General features: G+C 41.8%; 1 protein-coding gene across 5 annotated transcripts in view; it reads left to right on the top strand.

Moving 5' to 3' along the window:
• The window catches only part of C1H5orf34 (chromosome 1 C5orf34 homolog), a 30571-nt gene extending 5731 nt beyond the window's left edge, over positions 1–24840 (top strand). For 2 of the 5 annotated variants that reach the window (XM_061617487.1, XM_061617477.1), the window contains exons 2-14: positions 713–942; positions 1328–1417; positions 1645–2291; positions 4672–4773; positions 6221–6341; positions 7585–7620; positions 8389–8480; positions 9001–9073; positions 10757–10927; positions 14805–14899; positions 17057–17149; positions 23564–23604; positions 24320–24840. In XM_061617487.1, the coding sequence (XP_061473471.1) occupies positions 748–942; positions 1328–1417; positions 1645–2291; positions 4672–4773; positions 6221–6341; positions 7585–7620; positions 8389–8480; positions 9001–9073; positions 10757–10927; positions 14805–14899; positions 17057–17149; positions 23564–23604; positions 24320–24561 (1998 nt within the window). In that variant the 5' untranslated portion in view covers positions 713–747 and the 3' untranslated portion in view covers positions 24562–24840. Of the gene's footprint in view, positions 1–712; positions 943–1327; positions 1418–1644; positions 2292–4671; positions 4774–6220; positions 6342–7584; positions 7621–8388; positions 8481–9000; positions 9074–10756; positions 10928–14804; positions 14900–17056; positions 17150–17418; positions 17526–21777; positions 22002–23563; positions 23605–24319 lie in introns of those variants that run through there. The other 3 variants (XM_061617496.1, XM_061617504.1, XM_061617514.1) reach the window with 3 other exon arrangements.
• The last annotated feature ends 991 nt before the right edge of the window (positions 24841–25831 follow it).

Here is a 25831-nt window from a genome sequence, read left to right as displayed (position 1 = left end):
CAAGGTGGCTTCATATACAGTTCTCTTTTCAACACTCTGTCCTTTCAAAGAGAGATGTGCAGGGGAATGATCCCTGTTGCTCCTTGCCTCATTCCCAGGACCCCCCTGGATCTGAATAAGATCATGGCTCAGGTCTCCCTATGGGTGGAAGCAGTCACAAGGAGCACACAAGCGGACTCTTTTCCTCATATTTCTGTTTGTGGGACCCACTGGCTGCAACGCCAGTGGTACTGGAGAGAAGGTGCGATTACCCCTGTAAAGCTATCGTAATTGGATAAATTGAGCAGAATAAATATAGTGGACTTGCCAGGGGAAACCCAGGTTTGAAACACTCTTGAAACACTGGGCCAGTTGCTCTTTCAGCCAGATCTCGAGAGTTTGTGAGGCTAAAGTGAGAACTCTGAGAGGCCTTTGGAACAAGGTCAGAATGCAAAAGACTATTATCGTCACTCCCCAATCAGAGCTTGGAAAAGTTACTTTTTTAAACTACAACTCCCATCAGCCCCAGCCAGCATGGCCACTGGATTGGGCTGATGGGAGTTGTAGTTCAAAAAAGTAACTTTTCCAAGCTCTGTCCCCGTGGCAGTCTTTCACTGTTCTGCAGAGCTTTTTTCGCTGCTCAGAGTTCTGAAAAGATGTGTAATGTAAATACTGAGGAATGCACCCTGTTACTTGCCTCCATCCCCTGAAGTTGTTGTCCTCTTCTTTATAGATTGCCTCTGAATTAAATGCCTTTTATCTGTTGCAATGGAGTCGGAGAGTCTCATGATCCTTTACGAGGATAATTCTGTTGAAGTGCACTATGCGGGTGGATCCAGGCTGCTGCTTTCTCCTTGCGGGTCTGAATTTTTATTTGAGAAAGCCATTCCTGCCTCTCCCCATCCCATGCAGCCAGCAGAGAGGGTTCGCCAGAGGACACAGTTTGCTATTAGCATCTACCGGGTAAACAAGAACATTATTTTGTCTAAGCAGTTCCAGAAGAGAGAAAGGGTTGTTGTGGGATAATAAGGTACCCCATATCTGCCAGCCCATGCTTTAAGGCAGAGGTGGAGAACCACTGTCAGCCCAAGGGCCTTATTCTCTTCTGGGGAACCTTTTAGGGACCACATGCCAGTGTTGGACAGGGCCAGAAGCAAAAGTGGATGGAGCAATGAGTGTCAATTTTACCTTTGCAAAGTAGGCTAGTTTCTAAATACATACAGGGAGTATTGGAACTAAACGTGGATTCTTAATTGCCATTCCTGTGTTTTAAAAGGGGGGGGAGATTAAATGGATGCTTATGTTAATCTACAAATTCTGTGATATATGTTGTTTTTTGTATTTTTAGGACCAGCTTTTGCATGCAATTGATTTCCGGAATCTGTATTCTGATCGTCCCTATTTACCTTCAAGTATTATATCTCCTGAAAGGAAAAATGTAAGTGCTTTTGTAGGATTTTGGGTGTGCGAGGGGGTTGGAGATAAAAGAAAAGGTCCAAATTAAAGTGCTGGCTGGGGATGATGAGCGTTATAGTCTAAAACATCTGGAGGAGGGCACCAGGTTGGGGAAGGCTGATTAACGTTATAAGTTGACTAAAATATAAATAAATAACATAGGTGACATTACGCTTAAGATACAAGTCATTTTGCTTCCTCTTTTAACAGGTTCTTTTTGCAGATATCTCCAAAGCCAAATGGCCCACTCCTCATACTGCTGATGGGGTGATACGTCTGTGTCACGGCAGCGTGACAGTCTCATCTTTAGATGGCCATGCTTGTCTCTTCTTGCCAGAGCTTCAGCAAGAATTTACAGTGGAGTTTTTATGCAAAGTTAGCCAACAGTTATTGGCACCAAAATTACCAGTTTTGGAAAAAAGGTCTGACGAATCGGTCCAGAATTGCTCTGGAAGGTCCAGCCAGAATCCTGCCTTGAAACCAACTTCTAAGCAACAGAGAACAGAAGAGAGAGAGGACAACCTCTGCAGGGATACAGAAAAAAATTTGCAGGACAGGAGATCAACTCCTATGCAAAAAGATGAGATTCCTTGGTCTTTCCAGAACTGTTCATCAGAATATTGTAGGGTTACCCAACGTATGTCGGTGTTCTCCTGCCCCGAAGAATGGAAGTACGCTTTGTCATTGGCTTTTATGTTTTATCGGTCACACGCTGGCAACAACAGTGAAACAGATGAAGGAAACAAAGGCAATGGGAATGTAGGTCATGACACTTCACCTTCATTGGAAACTTCTAAAGCAATCACTTGTTTGCCTCGGGCTTTACCACTCAGCTGCTGTGCTCCTTATCTGCACAGGTGAATTATTTTTAACGATTTATTAAGAGCGCAGTTTTTACACATAAATATATTTATTTATGTTTTATATTTTAAATGTCCCATCTAACCGTGGTGGCTAACAATCTGCTTAAAAGCAGTAAACGTTCTCCCACAGTTGAAGGAGTTGGACTCTTCAGTGACTTTTCCAGTATGCTTAGATTCCCAAACATAAATGGAGTATAAGGCTCTGTACTGGCCCCAGTGTTGCCCCTGGAGATTTGGGCAAGGTGTCATCAGTACACTGATGACACCCAGCTCTGTTTCTCTGTAACATCTGAATCGGGAGAGGCCATGCAAACCGTTGGCCGGTGCCTGGACTTGGCGCCAGGCTGGAAGCACAAGGAAACTCAGGGGACAGCAGGGGCCTCATTCTTAACTCTGGGCCCTCTCTCCCACCCACCCCGATGTGACTAGGTGTAACAACTCAGTTAACAAATGTGGCAGCCCAGCCAGAGTAATTTTGTGGGAATAAATGTTCCTGCCAGTCAATCATGCAGCAAGTTGAACATTGGGCAACTTGTAGCTATAAATGCCACCATCCTAGCTGGGCGCTGCTTCCTTCCATCTTTACTTCCTCTGTGCCTTCTGGGACCACCTTTGATCTTCCTTGCCCCTGGAGCGATCATGGTGCAGTAGCAATTCTGAATCAGAGAGGGGCACTTTCAGATCTCACAAATGTTGCTCTGGTTATGGCTCATTGCCAGTGGTCAAAAGATTGCCCTTGTATTTGACAGTCCATTTAAAGGGGAATCCCCAACAATAAGGGATTCCTGCCTCGTTTGAAATGGCTGTGTAGGGCCTAAAAACTCTGTGCCTTTTGAGCATTATCAGGTCAGATATCCTGAAAGACTTCCAGAGCCCCTGTCTCCGTATTTAAGCCATAACATGTTTTGGAGCCATCAGAAGATTGCCTCCTTAGTTTTGAATCTTTCAAAGCAGACAACGATATCTCAAGGAAGGTTGGCCATTCATAGCCTTTGACCCAATGGTACCTGCACCCATTCAGTGTCATCCACAGTGACCATAAGCCCCAAGTTCAAGCCATTAATCCAGTCCTCAATAAATGCTGGCATGTCTGCCCCCTCTTTCTTCTCGGGAACCTCAGGCATTCTTGATTTTCCTGCCCCATCTGCCTTTGTTCTAAAACTGTGGTCTCCATATTATGGATGGGTGACAAATTTGATTCAGTTTGAAGCTGAATCTAACAAATTTGCACTTTCTGAAAAGAACTGAAGCACAGCCATTCCTCGAAATTTGAATTTTGCAATGCAGTTCGCCAACCAGTCAGTGTCTACACTGAACTGAATTTAAGATTGGAAAGGTGAGAAACTGAGAGAACCGAAATTGACATCTTTCCATCCCTACTCCAACCTCAGTAGCTGTAATTCAGATTGATTATCACATCACAGTTGCTTGGACATTATGTGCCAGGCCTGCTATTTGGGAGGAGGCAACTTCAGTCTTTGCTTCGAAAGGTTGCAGCACTGCAACCCAGTCTGCTGTCAGAGCCTCCCACAGCTTGGCCACAGAGTTGTCAGTTTCACTTGTCTCTGACAGCAGGCTTGTCAGTTTCGCACACACACCCAGCTCTGAGGAACTTCCACTGATAACTCCTCCAGTAAGTAACTTGGGGATCATCTTGTGCTGCTCTCATGTTGCCCCCAACTTCACCTTGCTGCTGCTGATTTTCCCACTGTTACAGCTTTGTTAATGCTGCTGCTTGCTGCCTATTACACCCCTTAGTTATTAGAGACTCGAGCTGCCATTAGGCCTCATGCAACCACACCCCAAATATCTTTAAAGATACACCAGAAAATTATAGATCAACCCTCGCCAACCTGGTGTCCTCTTGGCCTGCAACTCCCATCAGCCCCAGCCAGCACACCTGATGGGAGTTGTAGTCCAAAAGAACTGGAGGGTACCAAGTTGGTGAAGGCTAGTGTAGATACCTCTTCATTTAGTGGGGGAAAAACTTCTTAAAGGCTCAGAAAGCTTATCTGTTTCCACATAGATAAGTAGATTGGTCTAAACTTCTGGAAATTGTTACCATAGGCTGCACCCCTATACATGCTTACCCCAGAATGATTCACACTGAATACAGTGGAATTTCCTTCTGGGAAAACAGATACAGGATCAGACTGATTTTTAATTTAAAAGCAATATTACCTACAGCAGGGATAGGGAATCTGTGGCCTGCTGACTTCCCCACTCCTCTCTGTCCCAGCCAGCATGGCCAATAGTCAGGTTTCTGATCTCTGCTGTACAGTATGTTTCCTGGATTGTTTTGGTTTTTAGTTATAACAGTAAATATTCCAGTTGAAGTTTGCTAAGTGAAGTGTGCTCTTGGTTTATTTCACAGGTGGAATTTCTCTGATTTCTTCCAGCTGAGAAAGGAGGGCAGTGGGCATTATTTGTACTCCCAGCCAATCAAAGTAGTCTGGAGTGAAGGTGTTATTTTCAGGTGCGTGGATTTTATAAACAAAAAAATTTAATGGCTAACTGTTAGAATTTTTGGTATATGTTACAGCAGAGTGCAGAAATAACTGGTCTGTTAAGACTGGTAGATGAAAGAATAAAGAAACTTAAGCCATGTGGCCTGCACTCAAGGAACCATTACTGTAAACTGCCCAGAGAGCTTCGGCTATGGGGCGGTATATAAATGTAATAAATAAATAAAATAAATAAATAAATTACTAATTAACTGAGAACAAAGACAGGAAGAGAAGGGAGGATGGAGCAAATGAGGAGCAAAGCCTGCAAAAACAACAAACACTTTAGAGGAGGAATCGGCAAAGGAAAAAATAGATTGCCTTTTTTCCTATCTCTCCCCATTGGTTCAGGTCACCAGCATGCATTGGTGCTTTACTCCCAACACTTACAAATTAGCTTCCCTTATCTAAAGTTAGGAAGGTTTTATATATGGTTTCCTGAAAAAAGCCTCCATGTGATTTCTCTCCTCCGCCCCGCAGTAGGGTCCCTTGATCCTCAGAGGACCGTGTTCAGGGAGGGACTGCTATAAGAAGGTGGGGCAGAGAAGTCAGTTTCTGCTAGGGTTGCCTTGTGTCCTACTTTACAGAGGACTGTCCTCTGTTTGAAGGGCTGTCTGGTCCAAATGTGGCTTAAGATAAAGAATCCGAAGGAGGGAGACTTAAAGGGGCCTTGAAGTTGCCCATCTATTGTTAGCACCTGGAGACCAGGCTAAGCTGGCACACAAGACACCTATTCACAGTCTTCCCCACTACTACGAGATAAATTGTATTACTATTTAAATTATTGTAGTTATTTCTAAATCAGAGTAATAGAAATTAGCGTATGTAACTTGTATGCAGATCTGTGTCCCCTTTTTCTGGTGCTGCATTTCCTATATTTTGGTGACATATCAGTGGCCACTCTTCTTTCCGTTGGACCTCTTACGCATGCAGAACTCAATTGAATTCACTGGTTTGAATCTAGAGTTCCTGTGAGCAGGGTTCCCTTCATAGGGTGCTCCTGCTGATGGAAGGGTGGCAGGGACAATTTTTACCAGTGCCTCCTTCACCCTGCAGCCCATGTGTCCTTTCAAGATCTATTCCAGAAGAGGGGATACTGGGCATCCCTACCTAAAAAGAACAACTTTTAAAAGTTCCCAATAGAGTGACTAGCGTGATTGTGGAAGGTGAGTTTCACAGTCTAGGACAGTGAGGCTGAAATCTGGGAGTATGTGTCTACTTCTGAGTGCAGTATACATGTACAAGATTGTACTGTTAATGCACTTAAGGTCCTGTTGACCTCAGTGGAACTGAAGCACAGGACACTGGCTGCAATTCAGTACACAATAGGACTTCAGTCAATACCAGTATTTTATTTGTCAACAATCTTACAAGGTAGTAAAATACTTAGCAGGACTAATTATCAATGTTTTCTCATAGGTTTTTTTCTGGAGCTAGACGCATAGAAATTTACCCTGGCGATGGCTCAGTTTTCAAATCAGAAGCTTCCTTTTTAGGAAAATATTTCACTCGGTATTGTATTCAGGAACAAACAAGGCAGGTAAATGATACAATTTTATCTTTCAAACCCTTTCTCTAATATTTTAAGAATGCTGAAAGGTGAATACTGATGTAGGTCTTCTGTTAAAAGAGCATATGCTTCATGCATACATATATATATATATAAAAAAACACTACAGTTTCCATTGGGGTAGTCTTCAATACTAGGCCTACTCGGAGTAGACCCATTGAAGTTAATTGAAATGACTAGCTTAGGTTCTTTAATTTCAACTGGTCTACTCTAAGTAGGTCTCAGATGGATACAATCCATTATGTTTTTCTTGCCACTTGAAAGATGGCAGGAGATGGAACACACAGGAATTTTTAGAACTACCAAGTAGTTCTAAATATAGGACTACACAGGAATTTTTAGAACTACCAGCGAGATCCCCATCAAATGATAGAGATGTTTGAAATCTGCAAACATTTTTCAGTTTGAAGTCAACATTTTTAAACCTGCACATACGAGTGTTGTGAGCCAAGCAGGGAGGGAGCAGATAGATGAAGGCGAAGCAGAGGATGAGGACTTGGACTGGGAACCTGGGGAGGGGGCAGACAGTGGGATGGACTCATGGGGCACCCCAGCCCCATCTTGGAGAGCTCAGCCCCCTCATCTCCTGACTCCCCTGTGAAAGTGCCATCTGGTGTGTCTGACACTGTCCAACTGGACACGCCACCACCAGAGATTCAGGCTTGCACGTCAGACATTTCTCAGCCAAGCACTGCCCAGCATCCCCCACCCAAACTGACAGCTATCAGCCCCCCTCTGTCAGAAGCTGAGATCAAACCACCTTTGCCCCATGCTAGACTGAGCCAAGGAGGAGCCTTTATTTGCGTGCAAGATCCAAGCCTACTTAAGGGGACTCGGGGGGGGGGGTAGGGAACCCAGTCGCTGCGTCAACATCTTAGAGTCGCAAGGTCATGCTTAGAGTTAGAGTAGTGCAAAATTCCTAAAAAGAGTAGTTAGGTTAATGAAGCGAACTGCTTTGGATGCATCTATTACTTTAATAAAAAGAGAAAAAGTCATAGCCAAGTCTGAGCCTGATTTCCTTGACTTCGGGCAGGACAATGAGAGATGGCAGAGGGCAAGGTTTAGCCTCATGGCTGCTGCTGTTGCTTTAATGACTCTTGACTGTGCATTGAGAGAACCTTTTCCTTACTGCTGTAGCATTTTCAAAATCCTGCTCTATGTGAAATGTCCCAAGTTCCACAAATTTGATCTATTGTCTTACCATCTCTCATAGATCCGTGATGGTACCTCTCCATGTCATGTGCACACAGTAGGTTTTGTATTTTTCTTAATGCCATGGAAAGGTTTAGAGCAGGATCCCACCTCATCAGTGGCTCTCAGGATGTACCAAAGCTGCTTTATGCAGAGTGAGACCATGAGCCTATCTGGCCCTGTGCTGTCTACTGGCAGCATCTCTCCAGATTTTCTGGCTTTGTTTTCCAAGGATCTCTGGCAGGCAGAGATGCCAGGGATTGAACCTGGAACTTTATTGCATGCAAAGCATGTGCTCTACTGCTGAACAATGGCCCCTTACTGCCACTTTGGGATTCCCACAACTGTCAATGGTGCAGTCATGCATAGATGGCTTTTCAGACTTTATTCCTTGTCAAGGCTATTTCAGAAAATTGCGTCTTGATTTATTTGTTCATCCAGAGGTTGGAGGGAGTTGCTTAAGTAACTTAAACAAGCTCTTGCAATTTGAAGTGCTGACATCCACATTTTATTTATTTTTGTTTTTAGTTTGAGCAAGCCAGAACAATGGTGGACAAGGCTGGGATTTTGTATACAATGGTTTAATATTAATTTCCTAAATCTGTGGTCGCCAACCTTTTTGGGACTAGGGGCAAATTCAGATTTTTGAAAGAGTGCTGAGACACTGCTCACACGATGGCTGCCACAAAATGTGGCTTAACACAAAATCACTGCCTGGGGGGGAGTGGCCTCACATCCAAGATTTGCATTGGCAACCCCCATCCTAGATCGCGATTCTTGCTTTGCCCTTTTGTAAGCAGCTTTCTTTCCTTCTTCCATATTCAAGAGAGAAGAAACAATGTATTCCGTAAGTGGGCTGCCACCTGATATACCTGGGAGTCTCTACTCTGTGTGGACAATTATTACACAAGCAGTAAGGTGAAATGTTTTGGCTCAGTATTTTTATAAACTCTCTTCCCCTTGGTATGTGTGGTGGGGAGGGGGGTGAAGGATCACTTAACTACATATTTCTGTGTCTTATAAAGTGCAAATTTAGTAGTTTACTCAATTTATAACCTGCTCCATCCTGAAAAGTTGGGATTGTATTGAACTTAAGTCCTACTCAGAGCAGATGCATTGAAATCAATGAACCTAAGTGAGGCTGCAGTCCAATACATGTCTACTCAGAAGTAAGCTCCATTGGGTTCAATGGGACTTACTCCCAGGTAAGTGTGTATTGGATTGCAGCCTTAGTCATGTCTATTAACTTCAATGGGTTTACTCTGAGTAGGACTAGCATTGAATACCACCCCTGGAGTGAGAATTAAGTTTAGGAAACTCTTGTTTTATTGGTAGGATAAGGTGCCATCAATAAGAATCTAAGTAAAGATAAACTGGCAAAAGATAAAATTATGAAATGTGTGTATCTTTTTCTCTTTTTTCTTTTTTTGCTACGTAGAGTTCTTCAACATAATCTTGAGAACATGCTTTCATTAACACATAATTACACCGTCTGCTGCTGGAAGATGGTGGTAAGTAGGAAAATGCTGATACCTTGTAAAATATTATGCAGGTCTTCCTCATGAGGCTTCTCCTTGTTTTCCATGATGGAACGATTCAGGCATATGTTTTTGTTTTCAACTTTTATGCTGTACTTTTATTTTACACCCAACCAACCTGATGATTCAGGGAAAGAAAATAAACCTAACAAAAAAGAAAGGTTCCAAGTATGCTCATGTTCATGTGACATGCTTTACCTCAGGTTGGACAGTCCATAAGACAGCTTGTGGGCCACTGGCCAATTTCTGCTGGAGCTCTTAGTACCTGCTGTTCTATGGGATTCTTGAATGCCGAATTAGGTGGATCTCTGGTATGGCAAAGTGTTTCTTATGTTACATTACAAAGTTCCTCTGTGACTCCAGAGCAATTGTCCAAAATTTTCAACTCCTTAAATGGCTTTTTAATAAAGTAAAGAAAAAAGAAGCTATGCATGGCACACAGTGACATAGTCCTCAATGAGAAGCAGCACAATGGATATGTGGTTCATGGTACTCATGATAGACCATAGTCCACCAGTGGACCACTGGCAAGTTTTCTGATGGACCACACAGTGCCTGCTCACTGCTAAGATTCTTGCAAAGAATTCTGGACTGGTGTGATGCAGCTGTCAAGACACTTTCTATATTTCATTATCTCATTTATGAATTGCTTCTCATGAGGTATCCTAAAGCAATTTGTAATACAATGAAAACATAAACAGAACAATTGCATATATAAACCTATTAAAACAATAACAGCACACATATAAAGCAATTCAGATCCACTACCGATGCCAACTAGGATAAAAGTCTCCAATTAGAAGGCTTCTTGAAAGAGGAATGTCTTCAACAGACACCAAAATGACAATAGAAAAGATGTCAGTCTGATATATAACGTAAGGGAATTCCAAATGGAAGGTGCCCCCATGCGAAAGGTCTGGTTCTGACATCATGCACAATAGACCTCCTGATAGGATGGAATCTGCATGATGCCCTCTCCTGAAGAACACAGTGAATGGTTGTGCACACAAGGGATGAGACAATCTTTTAGGTATTTTAGATCTTTTAAATATTTTAAAGCAAGAGTGTATGCTCAGATCATTGATGGCAAAGCACAACTAATCCAACTAGTGCGGAATCTTGAATGTGCATTCTTGATTTATAAACTTAAAACTTGGGAGGGGACCCCAAAGAGTCTAGTTTTAAAATGTGACTACAGCATGCAAGACTGATGCTGGGCCACATACATAAATTGCATTGTTCAGTTGTTAGCTTCTTTTTTGTGGTCTTCAAACTTTTTGGCTAGTGAGGCACTGGAAAAGAAGGGAAATAGATTTATAAGGCCAGAGACAGCAGCACCCAAATCCAGTGGTTCCCTGTACAAATCACAATTGTGTTGTGACAGAGATTGTACATGTGTGTATATCTATATTGGCACATTTTGTACTCTGTATTTCTTCCATCATGAAACTGAAGGCAACTTGCATGCTGTGCTCAGGCAGTCTCCTCAGCATTGACCAGACCCAGACCTTAGCTTCAGCAAAGTTGCTGCATCATGTGCCCTTGGATCAGGCCATTAAAGGCCTGAAATTAGCCAAATGCTAGCATAAAGACGTTTACTAGTACTGAATTTATATTTGTTCTATACAAATCTGTCCTATGCATGGTTTGTTTTAGTCTCCTGAAATGGGCGGAGGAAGAATGCTACCAGTCCCTCTGGCTGAAACGGTTATTCCTAATGTAGGAAGATTCTTTGCCTATTCAGATAATAAAGTACATGCTGTTTTTTATGATGGAATGATCCTGAACATGGCGTGGGATTTCAGTTGTCACTATGGAAAATCACAGGTGAGCCTGTAACGCTTCCTTCCCTGGCTCTCCCTGTCAGGTTCCTCTCTGCTTGTCTTTTTCCTCAGCCTCCATCCTCAATCTCTCAGCTTCCAACTCTCTCTGTTTTTCCTTCTCTGCACCTTCCATCCTCAACTTCTCTCTCAAGTACTCTATATAAGCGGGATTGCTTAAATATCCTTCTGGGGTCTCTTCTCTGACAGGTTGTTTTTGCTGGGCAGTTGCAAATCCTATAAGTGCTACCCTCAATTCATCTACCCCTTTACCCTCATGAGGTAAATTGAATGTTATGCACTTCTCCACCAGCTCCTCTCTTTTCATTTTTATGTATTCAGCCATGGTCATTCACTCTTTGCCACACACTCTTTGCCAGTCACTCTCACAAGTAATCTTGTTTTGTTATTTCTGTTTGCCACACCACTGTTAGGGATTCTCTAGTATTCGTATCTGGATTCTCTGTTGTTCGTATCCCACCGCTACTGACACCACCTGTGAGGCGTCCTTCCCTGGCTCTCCCTGTCAGGTTCCTACCTGCACGTGGCTACTGCCTGTCACTAGGCACCACCAGTCCGGACCGCACTCTCTTATGGTTTACCTATCCGCCCTAGCACAGATCTCAACAGATCCCCCTGCTAGGCAACCACCAGTAATGTCCCAATACTAGTATTCCCAGAGACTCTGAATACTGGTATTGTTATTCTCTTCACCGCTGCCACCATTTGTTACAGTTCCCCTTCAGCCTTGGTCATTACCTTACCCTCCCTTCTGGTCTGTGAAACCCCAGCCAAGGATCAGGCCTTTGGTAAACCAAATTAAGTATTTATTACAGATAACAAAGCTAACAAGATTAACAAGATTTCTTCTTAAGGCACATAAGCATATGGTTTTACTCAATACTAATCCGAACTCCACCTCCCTCCTGGTAAACAACTCTCTAAACCCCACCAAGCAATCCACTCTTTCTCTTCTCCCCCCCCCCCAGATTCCACAATTCACCACCTCACATTCCCCCAGATTTACCTGTCATCCTTTCATTTATACTGTCAGCCATTTTAAACATTCAGCCAATCATCAAGCATTCTATTGCCCATTCACCCCCCCTCCTCTTTCACTACTTACCATGTATACTCTAAACAACCAGCACTTACCATATATACACTAATATATAGGAACATCACAGAGCCATATAGGGAGTTGGCTTAATTTTATTCTGTGCTTAGAGTAACTACCTCCCACCTCTCAATTTCCTATATGTAGAATGTGCAGTACATGTGCAAGATCATCCTGACTGTTTCCTGTTTTTGCTTTTTCAGTTTTGTCATGCAGTTGGTCTTTTTCACTTCACGAACACTTAAAAAGAAAAATCATTTTGTGGGAATTTTTTCTCCTTAACAATGATTGTATGAATTGATCACAAAGTATAGTTCAGGGTGCTTCCACTGTTGCTATTTTCAGGTGGGATTCAGTCACATACCCTAAAATTCAGGTTGTGAAATTAAAGTTCATGTGGAGCTCTTGTGCAACAAACCTGTTCCCCCACTCAAAGAAAAATGTGATAAATAGCAGGAGAGTGTGGGATAACATTTGCTTGACCCAATTCCATCTAACTCCCTGCAAGCAAATCAAAATGGGTGCTCAGTATATACCCAACATTGTCTAATTCTCCCCTTCCCCCAAAAAACAAACCTGGATGAATGTTCAATAAATATGTTCTCTGGGAATGACCTAAAACTCTTTGAGGCAGTTTCAGGTGTAAATGAGATACAACACCATAAATAATACAGATGAACTACAAACAGTATTTTGAAGCAATGTTGTGTTTTGTTTTCTTTGCACTTGGGTCCTGCTTGCAAGTTTCCCATGGGCAACTAGTTGGCCACTGTCAGAAGAGGATACTGGACCAGATGGGCCATTGGCCTAACATAGCAGGCTCTTCTTAGGTTCTTATTAAAGCATAAGGGAAGAGTGAATATTCCAGCAGTCTCAGAAAAGGCTGTCCAAAAATATTTTGGATGACTGGGCTTTTCTGTGACCACACCAATCAAAGATATGATAATTTGATCCTTCCAAAGGACAAGAAGAAGCATTAGAGCAGCGTTTCCCAACCAGTGTGTCTCCAGATGTTGCTGGACTACAATTCCCATCTTTCCTGACCATTGGCAATGCTGGCTGAGGCTGATGGGAGTTGTGGTCCAACAACATCTGGAGGCACACTGGTTGGGAAAGGCTGCGTTAGAGGAATCCTTTTAAAAACTCCACTCACCTAGGGAAGCACCTGATGTAAAGAGAAAATGATAGGAAACCTACAGCTACAACAGACTTTTTTCACAAGATAGAATACTAGAAACAGAAAGCCCACACCCAGTTGGATGGAGCTATGTAAACATAATCTGTATAAACAAGTGGAAGAGGACTTTCCCAAGTGATCAAAAATAATCCAGATTTTATTTGTAGAACCTTGGTTCCAGTGAAGATTCAGCAGCGCAATATCCCATCCAAGTGTAATTGACAGGAAGAGACAGAGGATGGCTTTTAAATGGAGAGAGCACTTACGTGTTTGAGTGCTAAGTTGGAGAAATGTTTTTGTTTGCAAGGATTTTTGTTTAGTGTGATAACTTCTAAAATTCACAAAATGGCACAAGCAGGGTGGAGGAAAGGAATTGCTTCATAACATGAGGCTGCAGTAAGCGTCCAACACTAATCACATTGTGCTCATTTTTACATGTTTCCTGGACAAGAAGCTGCATTTTCTCCGCCATAAAATAATTGCCATTTGAACACTGAGAATATGTAATCACACTGTAAGCAAAGTACGATTTCAAACCAAACTGTCTGGAATTCATGCAACAAATAAGTAACACATGCAGAATTTTAGCATAGGAAGATCATCAACTGGGAAGGTCTTCTTGGGTTTCTGATACTTTTGCATATTCTCTCTCATTTAGGAAATGGTAGAAACGGAAGAGCACTTGGTGTATAGGCTAAGAAGGTTTACACTTGAGCCAGGATTATAAAAGGCAACTAGCAAAAGGAAATAATGTTTCAGATTTTTCTCAGAAGAGGGATAGCAAGAAATGAGCAAAGCTACATTGAGTATTGTATGACTTTTGAGGACTACTGTATTATGTAGAAGATGTATTCTGGTACAGTTGAACCAAAATTTCTCAAAAATGCATTTTTTTTCTACCCCATAGGAAAAAGGTCAATTTGCAGAGTTTGCCCCAAATATTTTCTGCCATTTTTCCTCTGCAGCAGATACCATCACACACACACAAACACACACACACACAGAGCGCCCTGAAATGACGCTAGGTCTAAAGCATTGTAAAGAATGCAAAATGAAATCTTGGTGTACCACTGCCACTCAGTGTAGATAATACTGAACAAAATGGACCAATGGTCTGACTCAGTAAAAGGCAGCTTCCTGTGTTCCTATGTTTCACTTGCTAACGGTGAGCCACATCCCTCAGCAATTCTTGGGAGAATTTCTCCTCCCCTTGAAGTGAAATGTTCTCCCACAATTTCTCTGCTCCAGGTGGTGTGAATGTCCAGCAGGTGGTAGTCAAGAACTAATGTAGAGTGGCTCTGCTATGTCTTTAAACAGCGGAAGAGGAAGGAAATTTATCAGTACATTGGAGAGTTCTGGAGGGGCTAGGTTGGGTTTGCTTCTGGGCTTGCAAAAGAACTAGAGTGATAATAGCATCCAGAATGATATTGACCCACTTGGCTCCCAAGGAGAGCTGAGACATGGAAGTGTGCAGGGAATCTGGTGGCCCCAACTTGGAGGGCAAATTCAGAAGCTAACCCCTGCCTGAAACAAATTACAGTGGACAGGAAGAAGTGATAAAGTATGATACTTCTCTTTTTTCCTTCTAAGAGACCTCAAGATGCTAACATAGGTTGGTGCAAACTGACGTCTCCTGAAGGAGCACAGCATCTTCTCCAGATAGATCAGCCCGAGCTCTATGAAAGGTATTTGTAGATCTTTTTGATATTTTCAGGAATTTTAGTACAATTTAATCTGCCATGCTGGAATTGTTAAACTTGCCCAAAAGAAATACAGGGGAAATCTTTTTCCAAGTTATGTTTAATGATTAAATCCTCCCCCACCCTACTCCATTGTTACTGATTTCAGAAAGAGTCACCAATTTGTTATCTTTGACTTTTGTGGCATACATTTTGAACAAATGCTTTTGGGACAATTTAATATTCGGCAATTATTTTCCTAAAGATGGCCAATTTCTGTGCACTGGCAGAACAACATACAGGATCAAATGCTAAGGTCCCATTCCCCCTCTCCCCCACCTATTTTTACAATGCTTCAATAAGAACGTAGGAAGCTGCCTTATACTGAGTCAGATCACTGGTCTATCTGATGGAGGATCCCCCAAGCATCCTGGCCCCAAGCAATTTGGGCCCTTGAAGATGATGAAGAAAAAATGGATTTCTTTCCCTATATTCACACACAACAGGCATTAAAAGCAGGCCTATGTGTAGGGAGAGCAGGCAATGGTCAAGTTCACCTTGCTGTAAATTCCTGAGCTCTTTCTGTGCCAAGATTTTTGCTAATGCATGACTGGTAGATCATTAATTTGGTATTGTTTTATAATCTTTTGATTAATATACTTTTTACTATTTGATCTTGGAAAAGAGGTTCTGGTCTTGTATGCTGCAGAGCAATGGCCTCAACTAAGGGAAGTCTTTATAGTGGAATCAAGGAGAGCTTGATATTGATTTTATAATAGCATGATGTGTATAATCTTATTTCATAAATATAATGTGTTTTCTCGAGGTGAGAGGTATTCTGAGGTGGACTGCCTCCTTCATCCCTCTGTGTTTGATGGAGAGTGGCTGGCTCAGAGTTACCCCTTTTCTTTATTGCGTTCCCTAATTATCCTTTATATTGTGTGGCTTTCAACTATAATATGGTGATTTAAAAATCTTTCTCTATAGCAGTGTAATTACAAGCGGAATTTCACATAGAACTTCCAGTCACTCTAAGGAGAACCCAAACTTGGCCTTGCCTCATGGTATCACTTAAAAGAACATGTTGTAATGTCCTAAGAGATGTTCCTGCCCAGCTTGACTGATCAGAAGCCATAATAGAATGGAACGTATAGTACAAAATCATCAGTAATATATGACAGTAGAATAGTGGTAATATCAGTCAGGGGGACAGACTGACATCAATAAGACAAGACAATAAGATGGGAGGTATCTGCAAATTTATGAATATGCATGTATTCATTAAAATAAAGCTATCTGGTTGGTTGGAAATATTTCAAGAGGGAAGAATTGTGATGTTATGGGGGAAGAAATCTTATGCGATTGGTAAACTAATGTCACATGTGTATTCAATAAGGTATAAAGGATCTGTGCAGACTGTACCTCAGTGCAGTCCTCTCCAGATTTTCTGCGGGACTGACCTGCATATGCTTGTAAGAATAAAGGCCTACCTGTTTGCTTTAAGCCTGTGTCATTGATTACTTAAAGGACCCCCAGCAGAGATCCCACAGGAGAAAATAAAAAAATTCTCCATCACATCTAGGTCAGTATTGTCTACACTGACTGGCAGTGACCCTTCAGGATGTCAGATTGGTCTCTCTCAGCCTTATGTGGAGATGCCAGGGATTGCTCAGCCACTGAGTTACCATCTGTCAACAGGTGGTGACATCAATATGCCCACATATCCCTAATATATATATATATTTGTGGAGATTAAGCCACTTTCGGAGCCAATCTTGACTGATAAGTGATGTATAGAATACATTCTTCCAGGCAGCTAGCATCTGGAAGCCTAGTGCTACTGATCCTTTCAACCCAGACTTGCTGGTCTCCAGGTCACAGGTTTGAGAGGAACTAGCACAGGTTCTTTAGACTGCACAATGAGCTTGATAGGCCAAACATCAGTGTATGGCAGGGTATCAAAAGGAAAAGAGGAACACTTGGCTTGCTTTGGATTGTGTGCAACACTACCTGGCCAAGTCCAGGGAAAGCTGGATGCATCCTAAGAATGAAGAATTTGCCTCCCCATCAGAGACAGATGATATGCCCCAGCTGCCATTGGTACTTTGGTTGGTGCGGCCTGTTTATTCTGGATATAGCATAACCTCTTCCTCTGTAATGCAGATACATCACAACTGTGGTAGAATGGTGCAGAAGCGTAAACAAGGACGGAGAGATGCCTACTGATGCACCACAGTCTAATCCTGAAGATAACTGGTATTCATCTTAAATGTCTTTCATATAGTAGGCAGGCACGGTTTTTATTTATTTATAAATGTCAATTTTAGACATTCCTTTTTACTCAACCTTTCCCAAATACGTGAGCCAGTTTCTATGTTTGTTGGGTTTTTTAATGGTTTTAATCCTTGATTTTGCTATGTTCTCTTGCTTTTATTATGTACACTGCTTAGATAAGACTTTTTCTTCATATGTGGTTTATAAATTTATAGAATAAGTAATTTACAAATCTAAAATTACTCCTCCAGGTCTACAGAGGTATTTTGAAGGAGCCATACCTTCCATTGGATTTGTTAAGCTTGAAGGTCCTGATATAACAACAGATTTTTAATTAAAGCCACTGTTTGTTCTGCTGACAGGTGGCAGACGCAGTGTTCACCTTCTGGGAGTCTGTCTAGAGATGTGTTAGAGTATGGTAACTGGAAGCAAAGAGATAAAATGTTACACACTGTTAATGCCATATCTGTAGACTTTTTCTTTTGGGCTTATATTACCGACAGAACATTATCTATGTCATTGGCCATATGCAACTTGTTAAAATCCTTAAAGGAGATAAGCCTTAGGCCTGGGAACCAAATGCATACCTCTTTATCTGGCACACAGGACTCTTTCTTCCCAGGCCACACCACTCACTGGCCCTATACCAAGCTAGAATGTGTACTTGAAATCTGATAATGTGTTTTGGAGGACAGAAAGGGATGTCCTCCCCCAATTGTCACCACAGGGGCATCTGCAGTAGAACCATCCTGACCCAAGAGGAGAGGAGAAGAAGCAGTAACAGATTCTTCTTAAACAAGCTGTCTTTTCCATTTTTTAAAAAAAACATTGCTTATTGTTGTAATAATCTTATATAAACCACTTTGTGAGGTCCTCCTGAAAAGTGGTATATAAATGCCTTTATTATTATTAACAACAACAACGTGATGATGATGTGGGAGTGTTTATAGAAACAAGCCTACTGTACAAAGATAAAATTAACATTAATTGCCCTGTCGTCTTTGCTTCTGGCCCTGACTACCACGGGCATGTGGCCTCTGAAAGGTTGCGTAGGAGAGAATGAGGCCCTCTGGCTGAAAAAGGATCCCCATCCTTGGCCCGAGACTACGTGTTAGCCATCTGTGAGCTGTTGCCATCTAGGGAAGCCAAATAAATGAGATGGATGAGGACCCAAATTATTTTAACATTTCAGTAGCTAAATATGTTGTGCAAAGTGACCCCACCCCCCAAAAAACCACCTCAGTACTGTGAGTGATCTTAGCAGTATTTGACTAAAATAATGATTTGGGTTCTGATCTGGTACAGGATAAATAAAATTTTGCCTTGTTGGAGCTGGAACTTGAAGTGAAAAGTGGATCAGATATCTGTTACACACACACGCACAGAGGACAGATCAAACTAAACATTACTTGTCAAAATGTTCAGAGCAATATGCTGACGACACACAACTCTACTCTTTACATCTCCAAGTGTAGCAGTGGGTGTGCTAGACCGATGTCTTGCCTCAGTAATGGACTGGATGAGACCCAATAAATTGAAGCTCCATCTAGACAAGACTGAGACAGTGGGTGGTTCCTGAAACCAGGTGGAGTAGATGTGACCTGCTCTTGCTGGGGTTACCCTTCCTCTGAAGGAGCAGGTGCATAGCTTGGGGGTACTTCTGCATCCATTACTGTCGCTTGAGGCTCAAGTCGCCTCAGTGGCACAGAGTGCCTTCCATCAGTTTGGCTAGTGGCCCAGCTACAACCCTATCTGGATAGGGATAACCTAACTTCTGTTGTCTATGCCCTGGTAACCTCTACACCCTAGATTCACTAATAAGGAAAACAAACCTTGTGGTGTAAGAATGTACCTATAGCCAACAGATATTTCTATCAAACTTTAAAAAGCAGGGAGATTGGGCAGCTATAGTGAATGTACCAGGGGAGCAGGAGACCTGACCTCCTCTCTGAGATATTGTACTGCACTACAAACTGGTAAAAACGCAAACACAATTTGGGTTGGTCTTTCACAGTCCAATCCACTTCCTGTGTAGCTTGAAAGAATTTAGTAACAGGGAGGGAGGGGAGGAGATTGGGTGGGTGGGCACTGTGCATGGGGAAAGCTCCTTTCCTTTCCAAAATGAAAACATTGTTAACACTATAGTTGTTTTTCAGGGTTACCCCTACCTTTTTATTCTACAACAGATACAGTGCCTTGCAAAAGTAATCAGACCCCTGACTAATGCTCTCATATTACTGAATTATTGGTACATTATAATTTTGTTCTGTGTGATATTTTATTTTGAAACGCTGAAACTCAAAATCAATTATTGTAAAGTGACATTGGTTTTATGTTGGGAAATGTTAGTAAGAAACATAAAAAACCAAAACATGTTGCTTGCGTAAGTATTCAACCCCTGTGCTGTGGAAGTTCCCAGTTTACACAGATGAAAGAAATTGCCCTATCAAGGACACAGTTACCTTACCATTGGCCTCCACCTGTGAACCATTAAAGTTGTTGTCACATTGCCAGGATGAAAACCCCACTGTTGAAGGATCATTGATCAGGCAGTGGATCTGAAGGAAAATGAAGACCAAACAGTATTCTACAGAAGTGAGAGATAATGTAGTACAAGTGCATAGATTAGGAAAAGGGTATAAAATAGTATCCAAGTGTTTGGATATCCCAGTGAGCACAGCTGGATCAATAATCAGGAAGTGGAAGCTGCATCACACCATCCAGGCACTGCCAAGAAAAGGCCATCCCTCAAAACTCAGTGCCCAAACAAGGAGACTTGTGAGAGAAGCCACAGAGAGGCCAACAATCACTTCTGAAGGAGCTACAGAGTTCAGTAGCTGGGAGTGGAGTAATGGTGCACCAGTCAACCATATCAAGAGCTCTGCATAACACTGGCCTGTATGGGAAGGTGGCAAGAAAGAAGCCGTTACTCAAAAAGTACCATCTGAAAGCATGTCTGGAGTTTGCCAGAAAACATGAGTGTGCCCCAACTGCAAAGTGGGAAACGGTTTTGTGGTCAGATGAGACTAAGATAGAGGTTTTTGGCCAAACCTCAGTGCTATGTGTGGCGCAAACCTAACACTGCCCATGCCTCAAGACATGAAGTCTGGTGGTGGCAGCATCATGTTGTGGGGATGGTTCCCATCAGCATGGACTGGGCATCTTGTTAAAATCGAAGGAAGAATGGATGGAGCAAACTACAGGGAAATACTGCAAGAGAACCTGCTCCACTCAAAAACTGAAACTTGGGAGGAAATTCACTTTTCAGCAGGACAATGATCCCAAGCACAAGGCCAAAGCAACACTGGAGTAGCTCAAGAATAAAAAGGTGAATGTCCCACAGTGGCCCAGTCAAAGTCCTGATCTCAATCCTATTAAGAAACTGTAGTGCTCTTTGAAAATTGCAGTCCACAAGTGATGTCCAACCAGCCTGAATGACCTGGAGCAAATCTGTCAAAAAGAATGAGCCAAAATCATCCGACAGTGTGTGCAAAGCTGATATATACCTACCCCAAAAGACTTAAAGCTGTTTTTGCAGCGAAAGGTGGATCTACCAAATATTAATATGTGGGGGTGGAATACAAGCAACATGTTTCAGTTTTTTACGTTTCTTACAAACATTTCCCAACATAAAACCAATACCTTACAACAATTGATTTTGAGTTTCAGTGTTTCAAAATAAAATATCATACAGAACAAAATTACAATTGTAATTCAGCAATATGAGAGCATTGGTCAGGAGTCTGATTACTTTTGCAAGGCACTGTACATGTGGTCTCCCACTCAAATTTAAACCAAAGCTGCCCTTGGCCATATCCACAGCAGACATTTATTTCACTTTGAACAATCATGGCTTCCCCCAAAGAATCCTGGAAAGTATAGTTTGTGAAGGGTGCTGAGAGTTGCTAGGAGATGCCCTATTCCCCTCACAGAGCTACAATCATCAGAAGAGGGGCTGACTGTTAAACCACTGACCACTAGAGCTCTGTCAGGGGAATAGGAATCTCCTAATAACTCTGAGCACCCTTCACAAACTACACTTCCCAGGATTCTATGGGGGACGCCATGACTGTTTAAAATGGATAAAATGTCTGGTGTGGTGTGGCCTTCTAATTAGCCAAGCCAAGCAGTCTGGCTTTTAGAACACTGACAGTTGGTTCTTACTGAGCATGCCTGTGCTATCATAGACTCCAATGTTAGTTTTCTTAAATTAATTAAAAATCAGCCATGCATATTTTAAACTTTTAAACTGCAGAAGATGAAGGTCAGAGCATGTGGCAAGGTCAGTAATTACAGGTACTCTGTGAACATGGCTGATTTTTAATTAATTTCAACAAATTGCAGGCAGGTTTGAGGCAGCAGTTGTAGGCACTACATCTCTCTGCAAGTTGGTTCCATGGAGAGCCAATTGGAATGGAGTGTAATAAGACCTACATCAGGAGTTAGAACTTCCAGGAGGCTGGGGAAAAGAAGTTATCATCATTGCCCTCCTCAGCATTTCCCTTTTTGCTGCTGTTGGTCTCCTCTGGAGAAAAGGAGAGAGCCAGCTAGAAGTCATCTAGCCTGTCTAGACTTTCTTTTGTAACATGATGGGTGCTCTGTTTTGTCAGGGACTCAACAGAAGTGCTGCCTCGTCCAGCGTCTTGCCTTTCTGCAGTGTCCATCTGGCTGCTTTTGGGGGGAGCATACAAGTAACAGCCTTCTCCCACTGTGGGTTCTCTCCAGCCACCGGTGCCCAGAGTTAGTCTGCCTCTGAACATGGAGTCTTCATATAACAGCAGCAGCCATCAGCAGAGACTCTTAACATCAATACTAGAGTGACAAAAACTGTTTTCTTATGCTTTCATATTGGAATGTTACGTTATTAATGTTATGTTATTAATTTGATATTTTTAATTGATTGATAGCTTGTTTTATGATGACTTTAAATGTGATAATGTTTAGGTAATCAATTGGAGTTATTTTTGGATTGTTTTGAAATGATTTGAAACGATTCTTATGTTTTTTTAATTGATTGCTATTGAAGTGGTCATTTCCATTTTTGTAAGCTACTTTTGGTATATTTGAATGGAAAAGTAGCATATAAATTCAAGGAATAAATAAATAATAACAAATTATGAGACCACTGACAGAAAAAAGTCCAACAGGGGTGTGGATTATTTTACTTGTGTTTTAGACTTAGAACTCTGGATTCTCTATGTGTTTGGTGTATCGCTATGAAAACTTAGAAGGTTGTGAAGCAAGCGTTCCTGAATTCAGGACTATACGTTTTGTAAGATTTGGTTTTGAAATGAGCTTATGAGAATCAACAGAATGGCATGGGGTGTATTTTCAAGTTAACATTGCGGAACGCAAAAAGTCCATGCTGGCTATAGTATACAGCCACTCTTGTGGCTATATAATTACTGCAATGTATTATAGTTGGGGCTGCCTTTGAAGACAGTTCAGAAACTGCAGCTTGTGCCAAATTCAACAGCCTGATTGCTCACAGGGGCAGGACAGTCTGAGCACATAACACCAATTCTGGCACAACTACACTGCTACCAGTTAGTTTCTGGCCTCAATTAAGAGTGCTGGTTTTTATCTATAAAGCCTTATCCGGCTCAGGACTCCAACATCTCAAGGACTACCTCTCCCCTTATGAACCAACCCGGACCCTGAGCTCCTCACCTGAGGCCTTTCTCCATGTGCACCTTCCGAGGGAGATTCAGAGGATGATGACATGGGAGGGGGTCTTCTCAGTGGTGGCCTCCTGCTTATGGAATGCTCTCCCCAAGGAGGCACACCTGGCACCATCATTATCTGTGTTTAGGCACCAGGCATTTCTCTTCTCCCAGGCATTTGGCTCTTAATTTTGGAGGCCTCTTAGTATTGTAGCCTTTTGGGGAGGGGGTTGTTCTGCTGCTGTTATATTTATGTGTTTTTAAACTTTTAATTTTGTGTAAGTTTTTATACTGGTTTTAACTTGTTATTGATTATAAGTTGCCTTGGATTCACATCTGTGAAGAAAAGCAACTAACAGATTTAATAAATAAAGAATAAAGCCCATGCTTTGACTGCTAGTGACAATTTCAATGTTTTCTGAAGTTAGCTGACCCAAAGCACCAAGAGTGTGAGAGCTATTATTACAGTACACAAGGATTTATATAGTTTGTAGTGTCTCATTTTCTTCTGCTTCCTTTACTGTTACAGAAAAAAATGCTTATTACAAAAATTAGGAATACTTTGAAGTCTATTCTTCAATGCATAAAACAAAAATAGGATGCGGTGGATGAAGGGTTAGATGCTCACCTATATCTTTTTTCTCTTTTGTAAAGATTTCTTTTTTAATTTAGCATTGTAATAATTGAAATGGCATTTTAAGAAACATGTTCTCAGTGTTTTTGTTTTTTACAGGTCAGTTGCTGCTGAACTTGAAAAAATAAAAAGATTCAACTGTATCCTTTTCAAACATGTTGAATTCATAGAAATGTTCTTGATTCTTTCCTTGGGACTACCAATAATAAGCCTTTTCCATACTTTGGATCAGTTCATTAGTCAAAGTACTAATAAGATATCTGTGAATAGTATTAAAATATTACAGCTCCTTCACATGACTTATGTCGCATTACAGTTTAGATTTGTTTATGCTAAATACTTTTATTGCTTGTTAAAATGTTTGTCTGATCTTGCCGCATTCATACATACTTAATTATATCTTGAAATAGCCTTGTAGAGGTTTTTTTTTAAAAATCATGCAGGCCAATCCTAGAAGTAGGTCAGAAGAAAGCCCCACTGCGTTCAGTGGGACTTACTCGCAGGTAAGTGTGTATAGGATTGCAGACTTATACTGCAGTCCAAACCCTGGCATGGGGGCCACCACTACATCTGCAACCCTGCCACTCACACCAGCTAGGGCAGAAGGTGGGGGGCAGGCAAATCACTGCAGTAGCCTCTTTTGGGGCTTTCTGTGGGCTGCCGCCAGTGGAAATCCCCGCCCAAACCCAGTATAAAGGGAGTTTGGATTGCAGCCATAGTGTTATACATGTATTGGATTCTGTGATGCCACCAGAGATAGCATCAAACAGTGTATAGATTTCTCCTGTTGCTGGTGTGGGAAGAGGCTTGTGTTTTGTCGTCTTGTTTTTTTTCCCCCTTAACTTACAATTACAGTTTTATTGGAATACAGCAATATTCCAAGCAAGGTTTCAGCTGTGAAAAAAAAAACATCCTCCAACACAGACAGGCGAAACGGACCAGAAGAAGTCTTTCTAGACAAGGACATTAGTAAAAAGAACATAACTGAGACTCTTGAAAAAACTTCAAGAGTTATCAATGATATTGATTCTCTTTTAGCTTCCTCTATAAAGCGAAACATGATCAAAAGCAGTTCAGGTAATGCTGTCCCCCACTAACCTGATTGAAGAAGCAGAAAAATAAATTCAAACCATCAAGGTCAGGCTGTAAAGAGTTGTTCTCAGTCACTCACTTTATATATTTTTAAAAGGCAGAATTATCAGTTAAGGATATTGTTAATTTATTAATTTGAGTATATGTTGGGAGGTTTTAGGGATTATGTTTGTTTTTTGTGTGTATTACTATTTCTTAGCTGATTTGCCTCTATGGAGAGATAGGTGTGACAGAATTTTTTTAAGTAAATAACAATAAAAAATAAACTATGGTTTGTTATAAAAGGCCACATATGAGAGGATTTGTTATAATGTCAGATGTAACTGCACTTAATATCCCTGTACTGAATCAACAGTTAAGAATTAGCCCTTGTTTCCCACATACATGAAAATCTCACATCACTGGCTTTGAATTTTCAGTTGGAATTTCTGATAACATTTATTTTTATTTATTTATTTATTTGTTTGTTTCATTTATAGACCGCCCATAGCGAGTGGCTCTCTGGGCGGTGTACAAAAAGGTTAAAATACAAAATATCAACAATAAAATCAGACAACAAACAATAAACACAAGCAGCAACTAAAGAAAAAAATAAAAAATAAAAAATTTAAATTATAACATAAACGCTTAAAATGCCTGGGAGCATAGCCAGGTCTTAACCTGGGCCCAAAAAGTTAGAAGCGTAGGCGCCAGGCGTACTTCTTCGGGGAGGCTGTTCCACAGTTCGGGGGCCACTACAGAAAAGGCCCTAGATCGAGTAACTGTCCTCCGGGCTTCTCAATGGGTTGGTACCCGGAGGAGGGCCTTAGATGCTGAGCGAAGTGACTGGGTAGGTTCATAGCGGGAGAGGCGTTCCACAAGATATTGCGGTCCCACGCCCTGTAAGGCTTTATAGGTCAAAACCAGCACCTTGAATCTGGCTCGGAAACAAATAGGTAGCCAGTGCAAACGGGCCAGAACAGGTGTTATATGTGCTGACCGGCTGGTCCTCGTCAGCAGTCTGGCTGCTGCGTTTTGCACTAGCTGAAGCTTCCAAACTGTCTTCAAGGGCAGCCCTACGTAGAGCGCATTACAGTAATCCAGCCTAGAAGTTACCAGAGCATGAACAACTGAGGCGAGGTCATCCCTGTCCAGATAGGGGCGTAGCTGGGCTACCAACCGAAGGTGGTAGAACGCATTCCTTGCCACCGAGGCCACTTGCGCCTCAAGAGACAAGGAAGGATCGAAAAGAACTCCCAGACCACGAACCTGTTCCTTCAAGGGGAGTGTGACCCC

Source organism: Rhineura floridana, chromosome 1, assembly GCF_030035675.1.
Source record: "Rhineura floridana isolate rRhiFlo1 chromosome 1, rRhiFlo1.hap2, whole genome shotgun sequence".
In the NCBI taxonomy this organism is placed as follows: domain Eukaryota; kingdom Metazoa; phylum Chordata; class Lepidosauria; order Squamata; family Rhineuridae; genus Rhineura; species Rhineura floridana.
The sequence above is the reverse complement of the archived record's forward strand: the minus strand, read 5'-3'. Positions and strand labels throughout refer to the sequence as shown.